This window comes from Capra hircus, chromosome 4 (genome assembly GCF_001704415.2).
Source record: "Capra hircus breed San Clemente chromosome 4, ASM170441v1, whole genome shotgun sequence".
Taxonomy (NCBI): Eukaryota; Metazoa; Chordata; class Mammalia; order Artiodactyla; family Bovidae; genus Capra; species Capra hircus.
Window position 1 is genome coordinate 76811198 of NC_030811.1, and position 22608 is coordinate 76833805.

Sequence of the window (22608 nt, forward strand, 5' to 3'; positions counted from 1 at the left end):
ATGGACTGGTTGGATCTCCTTGCAGTCCAAGGGACTCTCAAGAGTCTTCTCCAACACCACAGTTCAAAAGCATCAATTCTTCGGCGCTCAGCCTTCTTCACAGTCCAAGTCTCACAACCATACATGACCACAGGAAAAACCATAGCCTTGACGAGACAGACCTTAGTCGGCAAAGTAATGTCTCTGCTTTTGAATATGCTACCTAGGTTGGTCGTAACTTTTCTTCCAAGGAGTAAGCATCTTTTAATTTCATGGCTGCAATCACCATCTGCAGTGATTTTGGAGCCCCCAAAAATGCTACTTTAGAGACTCCCAAAGCTAAGAGGGCTGTATAGGGCAAAAATAATCACCCTGACCCTGCTTTAGGGTTGTGGACTCTGGAATTCTTTTAAGTACTGCCACCTATGTGCCTGTTAAGTTGCTTCCATGGGATTCTCCAGGCAAGAATACTGGAGTGAATTGCCGTTTCCTTATCCAGGAGATATTCCCTGACCCAGGGATCCAACCCTGCAGCTCTTGCAGCGTTTGCACTGCAGGCAGATTCCGAGCCACTGGGGAAGCCCTACTGCCACCTGTCTCACTGGAATTGTTTAAGTCCTATGGTAGGGGCATGTGTAATTTTTCAAGCCAAGACACTTGTAAGAATTAAAGGGGAACTACGTCCCTGAGACCCCAGACCAATAGGCATAACCTGGACTGTCCTGACATAAATGGGATGGATGGTTCCCCTAACATTAGAAGAGACAAGCTTCTGCTCAGTTCTTAATATGCTATCTCTACTTTATTTGTTCAAAATGGAAGGCGAAGATAACAATGAAGGTAGCCTAGACAAAAAAATGAAAAAACTCAAAACTCTTAGATTCTTTCTGAATAGAAACCTTAAGTGGCACCCCCAATTATTTCAGTAACTAGGTTTTCTTCTTCATAATTGAGAAGCACAAATGACTATTTACATGGTCATAATGGGGCCATGATATAGTAAATGTTTATTCAAATGTGTAGACTAAAGGCTTTTACTTACTTTTACTTTTACTTTACTTACTAAAGGCTTTTACTTTATGTACTTTTAATATTGACCACATACTTAAAACAGATTATGCAAGTCAAGTAGAAACATAAGATCCCAAACAAACTTTATTCATATAGAACAATAAGGGTATTAATAACTCAAATACTGAATGATTAGGTTTTGGGTCAACTAGAAGTCACCAAGACTATTTTAATGGAAGCAGTATAAAATTACATTTGGTATTTTTCTCAGTTCTCTGGCATTCTTCAAGCTTGCAAAGATTCAGTACACTTTAATAATAGTTTGCTGAACAGCAATAAAATGAACTCATGTCCTTAGAAGTCAGTCTCTTACAAAAAAGACGTTATATCCAAGCTCTATCAAAGCCCCAGCCAGTAAGGCCCATAAAGGAATGAAGACATAGGACAGATTCATGGTAGTAAACTGTTCCAGTTTAGCACAGAGTGCAAGACAGAAGGCTAATTTAAGTAACATTGCAATGAGGTACCAGGCTTTTTTTTTAATATTGTGTGATCCATGTCGAGGGTCAAAGCCAGACTTACATCGCCCAGCCATTTTCACAATCAGCATGACAAGAAGGATAGTATCAAATATCCAGACTGGAATAAATATGAGGAACCAGTTCCAAGGTGCCTTCTCATCCAGTTTCAACACCAACATGATCAAGAAGAGTAATGTGAAAAGCCAGGTGAGTAGTACTCTCTGAGCCAAGGACATTCTCATTTAAACAATTTAAAGAAGCTGTTGCAGGGTCGAAAAAAGGAAAATATATCCTAAGAGAAGGAAAAAAAAAGTCAAGATCTTAAATTTTGGTACCAGAGAAAAAAAGTTATTTCTATTCCTGGTTTACAAAGCTGGCTCTTTTTCTCTCATAGATTTCCTAATTTTGAAAACATTTTATCATCTCCCTTTCATAATCCATCAAATTTGTAGCCATCTTTGATAACATCACATCCATCATTCCATACAGCTGTGACAAAATGTAATTTTTAGTATATCCACTGGGTGTAAGTTCTATTCAAGATGTTTTAAAAACAGCCTGCTTTTCTTCATTGTTTTTCACACAAATCCAGGCACTCAGGATTTTTTTCCTGTACCTCAGGGATGTTCTTAATTACCCTTTCTTCGTACATTTGCACACCTATTAATTTTCATTCAGTATCAAGGAATACTAAGAAAAAGCATTCAAAATCAAAGAAAGGGTGGCATAAAGCCAGGAGAGGAGTTTTAATAAGGAGGGAACAGTTAAAAACAATTACTACATTAAGTAGAACTATGACTGTACAGAGGTCACTGGGCTAAGTAACATAGAACACATGGGTAACACTGGATTTTCACATAGCTTAATCCATGGGTCTTACATTTTTTAATCAAATTTTCTCAAAGTTCTTATAAATACCTATTTTCTTAGTCTAAAACTTTTTAGTAATACCCATTTTTTTTGGTTTGTGGTATATAGCTTTTTTACTACTTGCTACCCAATAATCAAAACCACTTAAAAAACCTGTGATTACTGGATGCAAGATTGTTTAATAATTGGAACTATTTCTTACATTCCTATCCTGTCTTACTGATCGATGTCTGTTTTGCACTAGTACTGTATCGCTGTTACTAGATATGTTCTAATATCTGGGAGGCCTAGTATCTACTTACTATTTTCTTCTCCAAAATATTTTCTCTTATTTGGCCCTTCCAGTTTTTCAATGCTAAAATCACTAAATTAAAAAAACTCGGAATTTTGATAGGAATCCATCAATCTGCAATACTTAAGTATAAACACATTTAATCTTCCCATACAGGTTTACAGTATGTTCCATATTTATTCCAATTTTTCTATCAGTCTTGTGACCATCTGGAAAAAGGGTAAACAGAATGGCAAGTCAGAAGCAAGGTTGCATGAAGTTGGGTGAGGAGCTAACAGAAGATAACGAAATGCAAACAGGTGACAACATTTTATTCCTCTGAAACACTGGGAGAAGAGAAAATGAAAGACAAGACTTACGATGAGGATGATGAAGGATCAAGAAGAGATTTTCAGTAAAGGAGAGAAATTATAAACTAAGGGAAAAAGCCACTGGGGAATGACAGACTGAGGATGAGAGAGCATATGAGATGGCAAGGGGAAAGATAAGCAGGTCATGTGGATGGTAACAGAAGTATGGGTGACAGGAGTAAAATGGCAGGGAGATACGAAATAAGGAAAAAGGGAGGAAACTGGCTAGATAAATCAAATGTCCTAGCCTATCATCTTTAAGTAGTTATATTCTAGGACTAACTTTGATTGCTACATCTTTACTACTTTAAACAGTGGGTAGCTATCATGGTGCAGGAGTATACATCTCTGTTTCATTTCAGTAATGATCTCAGTCTCCCAGCTCCCTTCTTCTTTCCCTTATACTACCCATGTGCTTGCACTCAATTTGTTTACTCAGCTTGAAGATACTTCATACTGCAGTATGAAAAACAGATGCTTTTGCTCCCAGGAAGGCATTTTCTGTGCTGGTCTCCTTTCCTGGCTAGAGGCTGCCATAATGGGATGTGGAACCAAATTTGGAAGAAGAGGCGGAGAGGTGTGTACTAATTAGTAACTACAGATGGGTTTCATACTGTTAATTCAATTTGCTCAATTCCAGTTTCCAATCCCTCTGGCCGTTTTTGTTAACTTTAAAAAAAGTTTACGATAATACATTTGCTTAAACATAACTTCTATCAGTCAGCCATTAAATGAGTCAAGCTTTCCGCCTCCCTCCCCCAACACAGGTCTGAGTAGTAACTCAATAAGAAGGGTAACTGCATTCAAAACAGGTGCTTTAATATTGGAGGTCAAAAGACTGCAAAAAAAGCACAACCTTGTGGCTGCAAGTTTTTTTTATGTGGGATGCAACAAAGTTTTGTGTGCACTTTCACTAAAAGCACTCTATTTATACTTAAATGATGCTTGAAGAATCACGGGTGCTGGGGTACAAAGATGACATACAACTCCGATTTATTAATAAATCTCCATTAATTTATTATATTTGTTTCCTACTACTCTTCTTTCTCTTTTAAGGAGGGTGGGGGAGCTGCACACTCCAAAATTTTTTAAAGTATTTTTCATCTGAGGTGATGTTTTGCACCTGAAGACAGTTAAGTATATACCGCCTATCTGCCTAACACCTGCACTTCCCCTAAATGGAAATCTAAAGGGCCCTGCCCCCACACAGGTCCAGCATCTCGGTATCAGGTGTGTGTGGACGCGATAACTTGTCCGTGGTGCTTGCCACACCATTTCCATTTCCCTTCTCGCGACTGCCAGTACACTTCCACATGAACTCGTCCTATCCCAAAGACAGTTTTGCTTAATAAGCCCACAACAAAGAATTCCTCCAGTCACCTTCGAAAGGTCCCTACTTCCAACAGCCTTGGCCAACCTGACCATCCCTCAAAGGAACAGCGTTCTGCTTACATTTACCCGATTTTCGGGCCTACTTGTCTCTAGTACTTCAGGGCGTTTCTAAGGGCGTTCCTAAACTATCCGTACCCTTCAACTTCAAACGCCGACGGTCCGACAGCGGCGCCCTATCCGAACTCCCCCCATTCTGCACTGTGGGCCCAGTACATTCTGGAGTTGAACGCAGTTCTTCTACGATGTGATCCACAACGCAAACAGAAGCCTGGTGCCAATCCGGTGGATGTGGGGCTGGAGGGTGAGGGGATGGGGGCGGCGACAAGGGAGGCAGACACAGGGTAGCGGGCGGGGGGCTAGTGCACTTCGGGGTATGCCGGCTCGTCGGAGCCCTGGACTCACCCGGCAGTTCCGCTGTCTGGAGAGCGGAGAGGGGCTCGAAGATCAGGAAATTCGCCAGTTTGGATCCTTGGCCTTTTCCACACTTCTTCCCCCATTAAATCCAGAAGCCATCACATGATAGTCAAGAAAAAGGTACCTCAATTCCGCCTCTTCAAACGACCACAGTACAGGCTCTCTCTGGTGTACCTTAGAGCCGCGCCCACATCCGGGGCAGGGTCTAACCGCCTGGGCCTCTCCTATAGGTAGAGAGAACGCCAATCAGAGAGCTCAGAGGCTCCCTCCCCTGTATTAATTGGGCCATTCAGCCGCCAGTGCTAACCAACCCACTTTTTCGTACAATCTGGTTTGTCAAAAAGATGGCTATAATAGAAGCCATTGGGCCCGCCTCTTGACTGCTACGGGCTAGCAGGAAAGTCAGTCTAAGCAAAGCCGGGAGCGTCCGTGGTCCCATTGGGCCTACAGCTGCCAATTAGACTTTGCAGCGCTCAGCCCCGCCCCCGCGGGGCGCCCCGCCCCTCCTCTGGCTCTACCAGTCAGAGCCCTGAGACTGCAGGCTCCAGCGCAAAATCCTGCGGGAGAGGGGGTGGGGCGGCGGATCTGGAGGCGGCGCGCCCGCGGGCAGCTTCGTTGTGACTCCTCAGGCTCCCGCGGCGGCGGTGGCGCTCGCCTCGGTGTCTCCCGCGCGCACCCTAGCCGCCTCTAGCGGCGCGGCGCCCTTTCCTAAGGTAAGAGCCGGCATCACCTCCACTCTCGGGCGGGCCGTGTGGAGGTCGTTGGGTTCTGACATAAGCCGAAAATGAAGGTGGATGAGGGAGGAGAGCGGCGAGTGGGATGGAGGTGGGGGCTCCGGGGTCAACGCGTCGTCCTCCCGGCCCGTGACTTCGTCGGGCAGCCGCCGGCACCTGCGCTCCGGAATCCTACCATTTGGCCGGCGGCGGAGGCTCAGTTTCCCTCCTCCCGAACCCGGGCAGTTCTTGAGCGTGGATGGTGACGGCCCGAATCGCAGCGCCGCCTCTCGCCCCTCCATCCCCTTCTCAAGGCCCCTCTCCTTCGCTTCCTTCCCGTGGCGTTCTGTTGGGGGCGCGTCGGGTCCGAGGGCGTGTGCGGCCAGCGGGTGGCCGAGTCCCGGGCAGAGGGGAGCGGCCAGCTAGCAGCGGCCAGAGGAGCGAGCTCGGAAGAAGGAGGCGACTCTGTGCGCGCTGAAAGCCGGCTGGCGGGGGTCGCTGCCCTGCCCTCGCTGAGAGGGCAACAGTTTTCTGATTCCAGGACTGACTGCGGAGCGGGTGCTGAAATCCTTGGCGTGGGCCTTAAAGGGGTATTTCTTGTCTGGAAACAATGCCGCGGTCCATCGGCGTGCTCCACATTTTCTTATTTTATTCTGTCTCATGTTGACAGCCAGTGTTTTGGTATTGTTTCTTCAGGTCATAGCTTTCTAATGCAGTGTCTCTTTGTAGAACTTTGGAGAGTATTCTGTCGGTAATCTGATACCCTTTTAATTTTTAGCGTGGTCCCCCTCCCCCTCAAAAAAGGACCTGCTTTATAACAACATGTACTGAGTAGGGAACTACAGAATCTGGGACAATTTCTTAATCTCAGTATCTGTTGACATGTACCAAGTAATTTTAAAATTCGTGTGACTGTATTAAGTGTTTTGTCATTTACACTTGCTTTCTTAATAGTATATCCTACTTACTTTGATATTAGTCTGTTATTTTTGGTACTTTGATTTTATAGTTTTTGGTTAGCTTTAGCCAACTAGACTTTTGAAGATTTGTCCCCCCTCCCCCTTTGAGATTGTGGCTGTAGCCTTAGTATTTGCTCTTGTCTCAAGGGGTTATGTATTTTTAAAAACTCTTTTCCCCCCAAACTGATAGCTTTTTAAAGTTTCAAGGGGTAAATTCTAAAAATTTGGAAATTACACATTTTAGCCTAAAGATCCATAAAAATAGCATAACAATATAAAATCCTAACTTTTTGGAGTAACCGCTGCTGTGTTTAAGGGATGGCAGTGGGTCGTCCCTGTCCGGTTCAGTGACTTAATCTTCTAGATTGCAGAGAAATCTTGCAGGTGTGGGGAGAATGAGCTATGTCTGAGACCAGAACACAGGTGGTTCCAGGAGCGTTTTCTTGTTGGGAAAATAGCATGCCTCCCTCACAATTTAGTTGTCTGTGTGCATCCTAGATAGTATTAAGTTATGTGGTAATAAAGTAGAAAGTGTCTGTGTCTAATTTTCAGAGTTTCTGGTAAGGCTTGAAAATGAGGTAAGCAAATAAAATATACAGTGGGGACACTCTTGCATGGTCAGGCTTCCAAGAATAAACTTTTTTTGAATCCAAACTGGCACTGGCCAGTTGGCTGTAAAAGTCAAGTAAGTGACCTGACCAATTTTTAAGCCATGAACCTTTTTGGCTAGTCCATTTCATTCAAAATTACAAGGAATTTTTTTTTAAGTTTTTATTGGATATAGTTGATTTACAGTGTTGTTAGTTTCAGGTGTACAGCAAAGTGAATCAGTTATACATATATCCACTCTTTTAGACACTTTTCCTGTGTAGGCTATTATAAGTATTGAGTAGAGTTTCCTGTGCTATGCAGTAAATCCTTATTATCTATTTTATATGTAGTAGTGTCTATATGTCAGTCCCAATTTTCCAATTTATCTCTCCTCTTTACGCCCAATAGCCATAAGTTTGTTTTCTACATCTGTAACTATTTGTTCTGCAGATAAGTTCATTTATACCCTTTTAAACTATTCCACATATAAGTGATATCATGTGGTGTTTGTTTTTCTCTGACTTCACTCAGTATGACAGTCTGTAGGTCCATCCATGTTGCTGCAAATGGAATTATTTCTTTCTTTCTTTATGACTTGAGTAATACCAACATTTCAAGAATTCATAATGAAAAAGGATTCCCTAGACTGAGCTGAAGAAAATTTAGGGTAGCATGTAGAAAAAAATGAGATCAAAAAAATAGTTCAGTTGCTTCTGTATTACCTCATTTAATCGTTATAATCCTAAGAGGTAGCTACAGTGATTACTGTCCTCCTATGAGTTAACGTAGTTAACACATGTGTTCAAGATTTCTCAGATAATAAGTTTAGAGGTGGAATTCACATCTAAGCGATCTAATTACAAAGCCTGTATTCCAAACTGTTGTGTTTTACCATCACAGTAAAAATGGCTTCATACAGATTTGGTTGAAGGCGACTAATCAGTCAAAAATAATGCTTCAGAATAAACTTAATATTTGGTAACACTTTGCGATCACTGTATAGTAAGCACTGTTGACTGTTGCTGGAATGTAAGGATGCAGTCCTTCCCTGTCTTTGAGGAACATCCCTCTAGTGAGAGAGAGAGATGTGAACAAATAATGGTAATACAATACAGTGTATATTGTACTATAAGAGAGTGCCATAAAGTTTGTGGTTTCATGGAAGGAGAATTGAGTTAAAGTTCAGACCAGCATTTGAATTCCTGTTTTGCTTTGTGACCTGGAACATGATACCAAATTTCATTCATGTTTAGTTTCCTTATCTGTTAAGTGGAGAGAATAATACTTCAAAGAGGAGTATTAAGCAAAATATGTAAAGTACTGGCTTATTGGTATGTGGATGAATAAAATCCTGAATGAGGAATAAGAAACAAGTAAATTGAACAGAGTTGAGATGGGTTGGAGGTTTACCAGGGCGCTATCTCTAGAGCCTTAAGAGTGACTGATAACTTTTATTAGTGGGGAGGAAGGGCATCAACACAGACAGAACACACAGAATCAGAGGCAGGATCTCAGAACAGGAATATGGATTGTTGAGGGAATGGCAAGTAATTGTGGCTCTGTATACAAAGTATTTGCAAAGGCCAAATGTAAATGGTAATTGTGTAGAAATGTGGCTGGGCAATTTTAGTAGTTAGAAATTATATATTTTATAAGAGTATCTCAAGAGTGTGAATTGTTACTTTTTTATTTAATATGTACTTTTTTTAATACTTATTAAAACTTATTTCCAAATGTGTTCAGGCAAGCAACTATTTCATTATGATATTTATCTTAACCAGTAAAAGAAGACTAAGGCAACTGCACCTAATTCAAGGGAAGCATTTTGGGGTTATTTTAAAAAGAAAAATAATCTTGAGAATTCCCTGGATGTCCAGTGATACACTTCCACTGCAGGAGGTGCGTGTTGGATCCCTAGCTGGGAACTAAGATTCTGTAGGATGTGGGGTACCACCAAACAAATGAAAGTAAAATAGTCTTAACTAAGTGATTGCCTTTCCTTAACCTGACCTACCGCGTTGCCGCGTAGAGTCAATATTGCACACTACCCTTGGCATACATTTTACCATCTTTTCTGACCGAAAACTTGAGATGTGACAGTCTAACAGAATGTTTTAAATTGAGACTGTCCTTGAAAACCTGAGAAAAAGTCCCATGCTTATGTCTTCTCTTCAGGATATCACAGAACCATAAATACTCACATTGGATTTATAAATGTGAATCACTTGATAACTAAAATCATATGACTAAGTTGAAAATACCAAATGACATTTAGGAAAGCTGCCTTTTTAGTCCACCTTGTTAAGTGTCATGTAGATGCGTAAATGACACAAAATAATAGAGGTGAGCTTAAGATGAAAAAAATTGCTTCCTAAAACAGGTAATTTTAGGTTAGGAACGAAAATATGTTGGACTTCATTTTGAACAGAATTTTGAACAGAAACTGGGGCAGGAAATGGCTGTGGCTGAACCACTACCTGATAATAATCATAACATGATTAAATGTGACATTTAATGAGAGGAAGTAAAGGAGAAAAAGTGCACTGTATGCAGCTTTCCAGTTTTAGAAACAGTAGGGAAAGGGGCTATTAAAAGTGTATCTACAGAAATTTTGAAGACATGTAGTAGGCACACTTGTGTGAATGAAATCACCTTGGTCAAAAATTAAAAAAGAGGCCTCTTAAAGGTAGCAGAAAGCTTATGAAAGTTATGTGTCACAAGTTTTGGTGCCCTACAGATCTAGTTAAAGTGTCAATTCTGCACTCCACCAGTTTTCTTAATTTTCGGCTCATCATGCAATCTTTTTCAGAGTTCAGTTCAGTCGCTCAGTCATGTCCAACTCTTTGCAACTCCATGAATCACAGCACGCCAGGCCTCCCTGTCCATCACCAACTCCCGGAGTTCACTTAAACTCACGTCCATCGAGTCGGTGATGCCATCCAGCCATCTCATCCTTTGTCATTCCCTTCTCCTCCTGCCCCCAATCCCTCCCAGCATCAGAGTCTTTTCCAGTGAGTCAACTCTTCGCATGAGGTGGCCAAAGTATTGGAGTTTCAGCTTTAGCATCAGTCCTTCCAGTGAACACCCAGGGCTGATTTCCTTTAGACTGGACTGGTTGGATCTGCTTGCAGTCCAAGGGACTCTCAAGAGTCTTTTCCAACACCACAGTTCAAAAGCATTAATTCTTTGGTGCTCAGCTTTCTTCACAGTTTTAGTTTTATTTAATCATAAAATGGAGATACTTTGCAAAATTTTGAAAATGAGATGAACTAATATATGTGAAGCATTTGATACATGGCCTGGCTTATAAAACTTGCCAAAAAGAAAGTTGCTGCAGTTCAACCAAGTTGAAAAGATGTACTTAAAAACTCTGGAAAATTCTCCAAGAGACGGGAATACCTGACCACATGACCTGCCTCTTGAGAAACCTATAAGCAGGTCAGGAAGCAACAGTTAGAACTGGACATGGAACAACAGACTGCTTCCAAATAGGAAAAGGAATACTCAATTGCTCAGTCTTGTCCAATTCTTTGTGATCCCATGGATTGTAGCTCTCCAGGCTCCTCTATCCATGGGATTCTCTAGGCAAGAACACTGAACTGGGTTGGCATTTTCTCCTCCAGGGGATTTTCCCAACTCAGGGATCAAACCCATGTGCCCTGCAGTTTCTGAATTAGCAGGTGGATTCTTACTGAGATACCTGGGAAGTTATGAAGTTCAGTTGCTCAGTCATGTCCGACTCTTTGCGACCGCATGAATTGCAGCACGCCAGGCCTCCCTGTCCATCACCAACTCCCGGAGTTCACTCAGACTCACGTCCATCGAGTCAGTGATGCCATCCAGCCATCTCATCCTCTGTCTTCCCCTTGTCCTCCTGCCCCCAATCCCTCCCAGCATCAAAGTCTTTTCCAGTGAGTCAACTCTTCTCATGAGGTGGCCAAAGTACTGGAGCTTCAGCTTCAGCATCATTCCCTCCAAAGAAATCCCAGGGCTGATCTCCTTTGGTTGGATTTCCTTGCAGTCCAAGGGACTCTCAAGAGTCTTCTCCAACACCACAGTTCAAAAGCATCAATTCTTCGGCGCTCAGCCTTCTTCACAGTCCAAGTCTCACATCCATACATGACCACAGGAAAAACCATAGCCTTGACTAGATGGACCTCTTTTCTTCTAAGGAGTAAGTGTCTTTTAATTTCATGGCTGCAATCACCATCTGCAGTGATTTTGGAGCCCCAAAAAATAAACTGTTTCCACTGTTTGCCTATCTATTTCCCGTGAAGTGATGGGACCAGATGCCATGATCTTCGTTTTCTGAATGTTGAACTTTAAGCCAACTATTTCACTCTCCTCTTTCACTTTCATCAAGAGGCTTTTTAGTTCCTCTTCACTTTCTGCCAAAAGGGTAGTGTCATCTGCATATCTCAGGTTATTGATATTTCTCCCGGCAATCTTGATTCCAGCTTGTGTTTCTTCCAGCCCAGCGTTTCTCATGATGTACTCTGCATAGAAGTTAAATAAGCAGGGTGACAATATACAGCCTTGACATACTCCTTTTCCTATTTGGAACCAGTCTGTTGTTCCATGTCCCTAACTGTTGCTTCCTGACCTGCGTACAGATTTCTCAAGTGGTAGTTCAGGTGCTCTGGTATTCCCTTCTCTTTCAGAATTTTCCACAGTTTATTGTGATCCACACAGTCAAAGGCTTTGGCATAGTCAATAAAGCAGAAATAGATGTTTTTCTGGAACTCTCTTGCTTTTTCAATGATCCAGCAGATGCTGGCAATTTGATTTCTGGTTCCTCTGCCTTTTATAAAACCAGCTTGAACATCTGGGAGTTCACGGTTCACATATTGCTGAAGCCTGGCTTGGAGAATTTTGAGCATTACTTTACTAGCGTGTGAGATGAGTGCAATTGTGTGGTAGTTTGAGCATTCTTTGGCATTGCCTTTCTTTGGGATTGAAATGAAAACTGACCTTTTCGAGTCCTGTGGCCACTGCTGAGTTTTCCAAATTCGTTGGCATATTAAGTGCAGCACTTTCACAGCATCATCTTTCAGGATTTGAAATAGCTCCACTGGAATTCCATCACCTCCACTAGCTTTGTTCGTAGTGATGCTTTCTAAGGCCCACTTGACTTCCCATTCCAGGATGTCTGGCTCTAGGTGAGTGATCACACCATTGTGATTATCTTGGTCGTGAAGATCTTTTTTATATAGTTCTTCCGTGTATTCTTGCCACCTCTTCTTAATATCTTCTGCTTCTGTTAAGTCCATACCATTTCTGTCCTTTATTGAGCCCATCTTTGCATGAAATGTTCCCTTGGTATCTCTAATTTTCTTGAAGAGATCTCTAGTCTTTCCCATTCTGTTGTTTTCCTCTATTTCTTTACATTGATTGCTGAGGAAGGCTTTCTTACCTCTTCTTGCTATTCTTTGGAACTCTGCCTTCAGATGCTTATATCTTTTTTTTTCTCCTTTGGTTTTTGCTTCTCTTCTTTTCACAGCTATTTGTAAGGCCTCCTCAGACAGCCATTTTGCTTTTTTGCGTTTCTTTTCCATGGGGATGGTCTTGATCCCTGTCTCTTGTACAGTGTCACAAACCTCCGTCCATAGTTCATCAGGCACTCTATCTATCAGATCTAGGCCCTTAAATCTATTTCTCACTTCCACTGTATAATCATAAGGGATTTGATTTAGGTCATACCTGAACGGTCTAGTGGTTTTCCCTACTTTCTTCAATTTAAGTCTGAATTTGGCAATAAGGAGTTCATGATCTGAGCCACAGCAACAGACCGGTTCCAAATAGGAAAAGGAGTACGTCAAGGCTGTATATTGTCACCCTGCTTATTTAACTTATATGCAGAGTACTTCATGAGAAATGCTAGGCTGGAAGAAGCACAAGCTGGAATCAAGATTGCGGGGAGAAATTCAGTAACCTCAGATATGCAGATGACACCACCCTTAATGGCAGAAAGTGAAGAGGAATTAAAAAGCCTCTTGATGAAAGTGAAAGAGGAGAGTGAAGAAGTTGGCTTAAAGCTCAACATTCAGAAAACGAAGATCATGGCATCTGGTCCCATCACTTCATGGCAAATAGATGGGGTAACAGTGGAAGCAGTATCAGACTTAATTTTTTGGGGCTCCAAAATAACTGCAGATGGTGACTGCAGTCCTGAAATTAAAAGACACTTATTCCTTGAAAGAAAATTTATGACCAACCTAGATAGCATATTGAAAAACAGAGACATTACTTGCCAACAAAGTTCCAGCTAGTCAAGGCCATGGTTTTTCCAGTAGTCATGTATGGATGTGAGAGTTGGAATGTGAAGAAAGCTGAGTGCCGAAGAATTGATGCTTTTGAACTGTGGTGTTGGAGAAGACTTTTGAGAGTCCTTTGGACTACAAGGAGATCCAACCAATCCATTCTGAAGGAGATCAGTCCTGGGTGTTCTTTGGAAGGAATGATGCTAAAGCTGAAACTCCAGTACTTTGGCCACCTCATGCGAAGAGTTGACTCATTGGAGAAGACCCTGATGCTGGGAGGGATTGGGGGCAAGAGGTGAAGGGGACGACAGAGGATGAGATGGCTGGATGGTATCACTGACATGATGCACATGAGTTGAGTGAACTCTGGGAGTTGGTGATGGACAGGGAGGCCTGATGTGCTGAGATTCATGGGATCACAAAGAGTTGGACACGACTGAGCAACTGAACTGAACTGAGCAATTGAGTACACACGCGCGCGCACACACACACGCACACACACACACACGAAGTCTCCCTTTTGGCCTCTGAATGTTTACATGTACCATTGTTGTTGTTTAGTCATATCTGACTCTTTTCAACCCAGTGAACTGCAGCACACTAGGCTTCCCTGTTCTTCACCATCTCCCAGTGCTTGCTCAAGCTCATGTCCGTTGAGTCGATGATGCCATCCAACCATCTCATCTTCCCTCGTCCCCTTCTCCTCCTGCCTTCATACTTTCCCAGCATCAGTGTCTTTTCAAATGAGTCAGTTCTTCACATCAGGTGTCCCAAGTATTGGAGCTTCAGCATCAGTCCCCGCAGTGAATATTCAAGACTGATTTCCTTGAGCATTGACTGGTTTGATTTGATCTCCTTGCAGTCCAAGGGACCCTCAAGAGTCTTCTCCAGCGCCACAGTTCAAAAGCATCAGTTCTGTGGTGCTCAGCCTTCCTTATGGTTCAGCTCTCACATCTATACGTGAGTACTGGAAAAACCATAGCTTTGACTAGATGGACCTTTGTCAGCCAAGTAATGTCTCTGCTTTTTAATATGCTGTCTAAGTTGGTCATACCTTTTCTTCCAAGTAGCAAGTATCTTTTAATTTCAGATGGTGATTGCAGTCACCATCTGCGGTGATTTTGGAGCCCAAGAAAATCAAGTCTGTTACTGTTTCCGTTGTGTGCCTGCCTATTCATGATGGGACTGGTTGCCATGATCTTTGTTTTTTGAATGTTGAGCTTTAAGCCAGCTTTTTCACTCTCCTCTTTTACCTTCATCAAGAAGCTCTTTAGTTTCTCTTCACTTTCTGCGATAAGCTTGGTGTCATCTGCATATCTGAGGTTATTGAAGTTTCTCCCAGCAGTCTTGATTCCTGCTTGTGCTTCATCCAGCCTGGCATTTCACATAATATACTCTGCGAATAAGTTAAATAAGCAGGGTGACAGTATTCAGCCTTGAAATACTCCTTTCCCGATTTGGAACCAGTCAGTTGTTCCATGTCCAGTTCTGTTGCTTCCTGACTTGCATACAGGTTTCTCTGGAGACAGGTAAGGTGGTCTGGTAGTCCCCTCTCTTTAAGAATTTTCCAATTTGTTGCCATCCACACAGTCAAAAGCGTTAGCGTAGTCAGTGAAGCAGAAGTAAATATTCTTCTGGAATTCGCTTGCTTTTTCTAGTGGAATTTGGCAATATAATCTCTGGTTCCTCTGCCTTTTCTAAATCAGCTCAAACATCTGGAAGTTTTTGGTTCATGTACTATTGAAGCCTAGCTTGGAGAATTTTGTGTGTTACTTTGCTAGCATGTGAAATGAATGCAGTTGTATGGTAGTCTGTACATTCTTTGGCATTGCCCTTCTTTTGGATTGAAATGAAAACTAACCTTTTCCAGTCCTGTGGCCACTGCTGAGTTTTCCAAATTTGCTGGTATATTGAGTGCAGCACTTTAAGAGCATCATCTTTTAGGATTTGAAATAGCTCAACTGGAATTCCATCACCTCTACTATGTTTGTACTGATGCTTCCTAAGGCCCACTTGCCTTCGCATTCCAAGATGTCTGGCTATATGTGAGTGATGTCGCTGTCGTAAATGTGCCATATGTTGAAGAACATATCATCTTTTCTTCTCTTGTATTGCCTATTCTGGTGAATGGCTCTTCTAATGTTCAGGCTGGGAATCATGGAATATCCTTTCTCTTTTATTCCCCATAGCTTTCAAGTCCAATCAGTCACTGCATCTGCTTATTCTCTCTACTAGTTGTCTATTTTATTAATGCCCTATCCCAACACTGACTCCAAGTTAATAAAAATGCTCATTGCCACTGACTTATTTTATGTCCTTGTCATTTTATTACTGTCTCTAGTCTCTTTACCTTTTTTTTTTTTTTGACTTTGAGCCATTCAGGATCATAGTTCCCTGACCAGGGATCAAACCTGGGCCCCCTGCAGCAGAAGTGCAGAGTCTTAACGACTGAACCACCAAGGAAGTCCCAGGTCTCTTTGATTTTAATTTAGCCTCATGTTAGCCAATTCTCTACACAGCTTCCTTCCAGAATGATTTTACTGAAATACTAACATAACCATATCAAATTTCTATCTGTAATGCTTGTACATGATAGTTAATAAATATTTGATCTCTCCAGGTATTGCTATCTTAAACTTAAGATGAATTTAAGTGGCTAGCATACTTACACTTGGAGTTTTCTTTATGGGGAAGATTTTCGCTTCAAATTCTATTTATTTATTATTTCTTTTTATTTCTTTTATTTATTTCTTTTTGAGTAAGCGTCAGTTGTTTGTATCTTTCAAGGAACTTGTTAATTTAGTCTAAATTGTTAAATTCAGGGGCATACATGTTCATAGTATTCCTTTATTATCTTTTTAATATCTCTAAGATCTGTAGTAATGTTTTCTTTCTCATTCCTGACTGTTAATTTGTGTATTTTCTCACTTTTTTCTTCTTCAGTCTGGCTACAAATTTGTTTTGTTGATACTCTGAATGAGCCAGTATTTTTTTTTTTTAATTGATTTTGTGTTTTCGGTTTCAGTGATTTCTGTTCCTATTTCCATTTTGTTGTTTGCCGCTGCTAAGTCACTTCAGTCGTGTCTGACTCTGTGTGATCCCATAGACGGCAGCCCACCAGGCTCCCCTGTCCCTGGGGTTCTCCAGGCAAGAATTCTGGAGTGGGTTGCCATTTCCTTCTCCAGTGTGTGAAAGTGAAAAGGGAAAGTGAAGTTGTTCAGTCATGTCCGACTCTTAGCGACCCCATGGACTGCAGCCTACCACACTCCTCTGTCTCTGTCCATGGGATTTTCCAGGCAAGAGTACTGGAGTGGGGTGCCATTGCCTTCTCTGATTTTTTTTTTTGTTGTTTTTGTTTACTTTGTATTTTATTTGCTTTTGATTTGTTAGAATCTTAAAATGTAAACTTATTGTCTTCTAATATAAATTTTTAATGCTATAAAATTCCCCTCTAAATAGTGATTGGAGTGCATCTCACAAATGTTGATATTCGTGTTTTTATTTTGGTTCAGTTCAAAAATCCTTGTTGATTTTGTTTGTGGTTTCTTCATTGAATCTGTTGGTTATTTAAAGGTATGTACACAAGTTTCCCAATATTGAGGTATTTTTCAGATGTTGACTTCTGATTTAATTTCACTGTGGTCAGAGAACATACATGGCATGATTTGAGTCATTTTAAATTTATTGAGACTTGTTTTATGAGAGTGTCATCTCTCTTGGTTAATGATTCATGTGTGCTTGAAAAGAATGTTGGGTGGAGTGTTCTATAAATACTAATCAGATCGAGCTGACTGACAAAATTTTCATCCTTTTGTATCCTTACATATTTTATGTCTGCTTGTTCTCTCCATTTTTGAGAGAAGGGTGTTGAAATCTCTGACCATAATTGTGGCCTTGCCAATTTCTCCTTGTAGTTTGATCAGTTTGGCTTCATATATTGGTAGTTTGAAGTTCTGTTACTCGATGCATGCATATTTAGGATTGTTATCTTTTGATGAATTGAATCTTTTTGTCATTGTGAAATGACCTTTGGTAATATGCTTTTCTCTGAAGTCTACTTTGTATTGCCACTCTAGCTTTATTTTGAGTAGTGTTAGTGTTATTTCTCTTTTTCCACTTGAAAACTTTTTACTTATTTGTATTTAAGCTGGATTTCTGGTACATGGCATATAGTTGGACCTTGCTTTTTCTTTTCTTTCTTTCTAATCCAGCTTTCTAATCTCTGCTCGTAATTTAGACCATTTACATTTAATGTTATTATTTTGTTGGGTTTAAATCTTCCTTCTTGGTACATGTTTCTTATTTGTTACATCTGTTCTTTGTTCTATTTTTTTCTTTACCTTCTTTTGTATTTGAGTATTTTTATGATAATAAATACTTTGAGAATTAATTATCTGTAGCTTTAAAAAAATTTTTGCTGCTTGTTTGTAGTGGCTATATATATGTTTAGCTTATCACATCTACCTTGAGTAAAACACCACTTTTCATTTCATGTCAGTGCCTTGTAACGGTATACTTCTATTGTGCTATTGTCATACATTTTGGTTTTACGTGTGTTAAACATTCCACAGTGTATTTCTACTTTTTCAGCTTTACGTGGTCAATTGTCTTTTAAGGGGATTGGTGGCTCAGATGGTAAAGAATCCACCTGCAATGCTGGAGACCTGGGTTTGATCCCTGGGTTGGAAGATCCCCTGGAGGAGGGCATGGTAACCCACTTGAGTATTCTTGTCTGGAGAATCCCCACGGACGGAGGAGCCTGGCGGGCTACAGTCAGTGGGGTCGCAAAGAGTTGGACACGACTGACCAGTTAAGTACAGTGAGCTTTTTTTTTTTTAAAGCTCTTACATTTACCCACATATTTACCATTTTCAGGGCCCTTCTTTCCTTTGGAAGTCTTTTTCCATCTGGTATTTTCCTTCTTCCTGAAGTACTTACTTTAGTATTTATTGTAATGGTTGTAATGTGATATTACTGATGAAATTTTTTTCAGCTTTTGTATGTCTGAAAAAATACTTTTTTGAAATATATTTTTGCCAGGTATAGAAACTTAGATCAACACCTTCTTTTTTTTTTTTTTTCCAGGAGTATGATAATACTGCACCACTGTCATCTCATTGCGTTTTTCCAATGTGAAATCTGTTATCCTTATTTCACTATACTGAAAATGTTTTTTTCCTCTGGCTGCTTTTAAGATCTCTTTATTATTTGTTTTAAGCATTTGTAGTAAGATGTGCCTAGTTATTTTATGTTTCTTAGGCTTGGGGTTTGTTGAACTTTGAAGCTTTACTGTTTTTATCAAATGTAGAAGAAATTTGTCCATTATTTCTCCAGATAGTTTTTTTTTGTTTCTTCATTCTTCTCATTCTGGTACTAGTTATTTATATATTATGCTTCTTGATAATGTCCCATAGCTAACTGCTGCTGTCTTCCTTTTTTTTTTTTTTCTCTCCTTGTTTCAACTTGGACAATGTCTCTTGCTCTGTCTTCAAGATTACTAATCTTCTCACTTTTTGATTTGCTATTATCTCATTCAGTGTATTTTTCTTTTTAAATTTTTTTATTTTTGGCTGCACTGGGTCTTTGCTGCTGTGCTTGGGCTTTTCTCTAGTTGCAGCAAGCAGCAGCTGCTCTTTATATGGGGTGTGTGGGCTTTTCACTGTGGTGGTGTCATCTGTTGTGCAGCATGGGTTCTAAGACTTGGGGGCCTCAGTAGTTGCAGCTCCCAAGCTCTGGAGCACAGACCTATTTGCTTCACAGCATTTGGGATCTTCCTGGACCAGGGATTGAACCTGAGTCTCTTGTGTCGGCCAGTAGAGCAGTGAAGCACCTCTGAAGCCCCACGGTATTTTTCTTAATAGGCGTTTTCATTTCTAGAAGTTTGACTTGAATCTTGTCTGTATCTTAAATGTTTCCCCTTTATATGTTCAGGCTTTCTTCTCCTTTTTTGAATAAAGTTGATCCTTGCACAATGTGGGGGTTAGTGGTGGTGACTGTTCACACAGTCAGAAATCTTTGTATAACTTTATAACACTCTATGTCATGGTTCTGCATCTGCAGATTCAACCAATCAGATCATGTAGTAATGTAATTTTTAAAAAAATTGTGTGTAAGAGAAACTACACAGTTCAAACTATGTTTTTTGAGGGTCAACTGTATACATGGCGTTTATACTGAGGTTTTTTTTTTTTAATTGTAATTAAAAAGTACATAAAATTTACCATCTCAGTCATTTTAGTATATAGTTTAGTAGTGTTAATGTTTACATTAATGTTGTCTTGAAACAGCTTTCCAGAACTTCTCATCTTGCAAATCTGAAACTCTGCAACCATTAAACAACTTAAAAACAACTACTATTTATGCTTTCCTCCAGTCCCAGGAAGCCATTCTTCTGTTTTCTGTCTCTGTGAACTTGGCTATGCTAGGTACCTCAAATGAATGGGATAACATGGCATTGGTCTTTCTGTGACTGGCTTATTTCACTTAGTTTAACGTCCTCAGGATTCATCCATGTTGTGATGTGTGGCAGGATTTCCTTTAAGGCTAAATAATATTCTATTGTATAATTTTCTTTATTCATTCATCCATTGGTGGACATGTGGGTTATTTTCATTGCTTGGCTGTTGTGAATAGTGCTGCTGTGAACTTGGATATTCGAATATGTCTTCAAGACCATGCTTCTTTTGGATATATCCCCAAAAGCAAAGCTCAGTCAGTAAAGAATCTGCCTGTAGTACAGGAGACTCAGGTTTGATCCCTGGGTTGGGAAGATCCCCTGGAGAAGGAAATGGCAAACCATTCCAGTGTCCTTGCCTGGAAAATCCCACGGGTAAAGGAGCCTGGTGAGCTGCAGTCCGTGGGGTTGCAAAGAGTCAAGCATGACAGAGCAACTAACACTTTTACTTTCCAAAAGCAAAATTGCTGGATCATTTGGTAGTTCTATTTTCAAATATTTTGAGGAAACTCCATACTATTTTCTGTAGTGATTGTGCCACTTCAGCATTACACGAATAGTGTACATGGTTTCTGACTTTTTCACATCTTTATCAACATTCGTTATTTTCTATTTTGCTGATACTTGGTATCATAATGGATATAAAAGTGATATCTCATTATGGCTTTAATTTACATTTACCTAATGATGCAAAGAGTTGGCTCACTGGAAAGACCCTGATGCTGGGAGGGATTGGGGGCAGGAGGAGAAGGGGACGACAGAGGATGAGATGGCTGGATGGCATCACCGACGTGATGCACATGAGTTAAGTGAACTCTGGGAGTTGGTGATGGACAGGGAGGCCTGGCGTGCCGCTATTCATGGGGTCGCAAAGAGTTGGACACAATTGAACGACTGAACTGAACTGAATGATTGATGATGTTGAGCATCTTTTCATATGCTTGTGGCTATTTCTATATCATTGGAGAAATGTCTATTCAAGTCCTTTACCATTTGTAAATTGAGATATTTGATTTTTTGCTCTGAAGTTGTAGTTCTTTATATATTCTGGATATTGACCCCCTATCATGTATATAGCTTGCAAATATTCTCGTTCATCCATAAGTTGCCTTTCACTCTATTGATTATATGCATTGATGCACAAAACTTTCAAGTTTTATATAGTCTCATTTGTGTATTTTTACTTTTACTGTCTTAGGTTGTGCCTTAGGTATCACAACCAAGTAAATCACTGCCAAGTACAGTGTCATGAAGTTTAACCATAAATTTTCTTCTAGGAGTTTTATAGCTTTAGGTTTTATTTTTAGGTTTTTAATCCACTTTGAGTTAATTTTTGTATGTGGTGTTAGTTAAGGGCCCACCTTGATTCATTTGCATGTGTGTATTCATTTTTCTGCATACACGTTTTTGAGGAGACTGTCCTTTCCCCGTTGAATGATCTTAGCATTTTTATCAAAGATTATTTGACCGCATATGCAAGAGTTTATTTCTGGGCTCTGTTCTATCCCAGTAGTTTGTTTATCTTTATGCCAGTAGTACACTGTAGCTTTGTAGTATGTTTTGAAATCAGAAAGTGTGAATCCTCCAGTTTTTGTTCTTACAGAATTATTTTGAGCACCTGGGATCCTTCAAGATTCTATGTGAATTTCAGGATGGATTTTTCTATTTCTGGAAAAAAATGCCTTTGAAATTTTGCTAGAGATTGCATTGAATCTGTAGATTATTTTGGGTATGGACATGTTAATATTAAGTCTTCTAATCCGTGAACATGCATTTCTTTCTGTGTGTGTGTGTCTGTATATGTATACATGCAACACGTATATACACATACCATATTTTGTGTACAGTAGCTGTTTTAGTCATATCACTTCTGTCATTTCTAGATCCATTTCTTATAACTGATTTTTCTCCTTATATGGATTATGTTTTCCTTTTTGTTTGTGTTCCTGCTAATTTTTGTTGGATGCCAGACATTGTGAATTTTGTTGTTTAGAGCTATTTTTTTTTTTTTTGTATTCTTTTCAATATTTTAAGATTTGTTTTGGGACACAGTTAAGTTACTTGAAAACAGTTCTTCAAAGCATGCTTTTTAAGCTTTGTTAGATGAATCCTGAGCATCCTTTAGTACAAGGCTAATTTTAGCATTATTCTGGAACATTGCCCTCTCATTTGAGTCTTAATATTCCTCTGTCTCTATGAACTTCAGTTTTATTTCCTGAAAACAAAGTCATTCCTCCATAAACATTGTATGATGATAAAAAAAAAAATCAGGAAATTAACTTTGGTATAATACTGTAATCTGTAGATATTCACATTTCACCAGCTATCCTAATACTGCCCATTTTGGCAAAAGTGCAGATTCACATCCTGCCTTTAGTTGTCATGTCTCTCTAATTTAAGTTGGAACAATTCTAGAGCCTATGTTTATATTTCATGATACTGACATTTTTCTAAAGTTTTGAGGCCATTCATTTTGTTGAATGTCCTTCAGTTTTAGTTTGGTCGATTTTCTCTCAAGATTAGAGTCAGGTTATAAACTTTTGACAGGAATATCACAGACTTAATGTTGTGTTCTTTTCAGTACATTATATCAAGAAGCAAATGCTGCAATTTCTCCTATTACTGATGATGATAATTTTTATCGTTTAGTTCTGATGATATCTGCCAGGTTTCTCCAAGGTTAAGTCATTATTTTACTCTTTGCAACTAATAAGTACCTTGTGGAGAGATCCTTTGATTATGTAAATATCCTGCTGCTGCTGCTGCTAAGTCGCTTCAGTCGTGTCCAACTCTGTGCAACCC

At 40.1% G+C, this 22608-nt stretch overlaps 2 protein-coding genes across 3 annotated transcripts in view; one reads left to right on the forward strand and one right to left on the reverse strand.

The window, feature by feature from the left end:
- Positions 1117-5023, reverse strand: TMEM60 (transmembrane protein 60). Its single transcript, XM_005679093.2, has 2 exons — positions 4818-5023; positions 1117-1803 (listed from the first exon to the last, which is right to left on the reverse strand). The coding sequence occupies exon 2, from the start codon at positions 1751-1753 to the stop codon at positions 1352-1354; it is 402 nt and encodes a 133-aa protein (XP_005679150.1). The 5' UTR covers positions 1754-1803; positions 4818-5023; the 3' UTR covers positions 1117-1351.
- PHTF2 (putative homeodomain transcription factor 2) overlaps positions 5363-22608 on the forward strand; it is a 134981-nt gene continuing 117735 nt past the window's right edge. For both annotated transcript variants that reach the window (XM_018047272.1, XM_018047274.1), the window contains exon 1: positions 5363-5542. The gene's annotated coding sequence lies outside the window, so the exon portion shown is untranslated. The remainder of the gene's footprint in view (positions 5543-22608) is intronic.

Bases quoted from the DNA above. Each gene is read 5' to 3' on its own strand.
- TMEM60 (XM_005679093.2), bottom strand. From the start codon at position 1,753: ATGAGAATGTCCTTGGCTCAGAGAGTACTACTCACCTGGCTTTTCACA.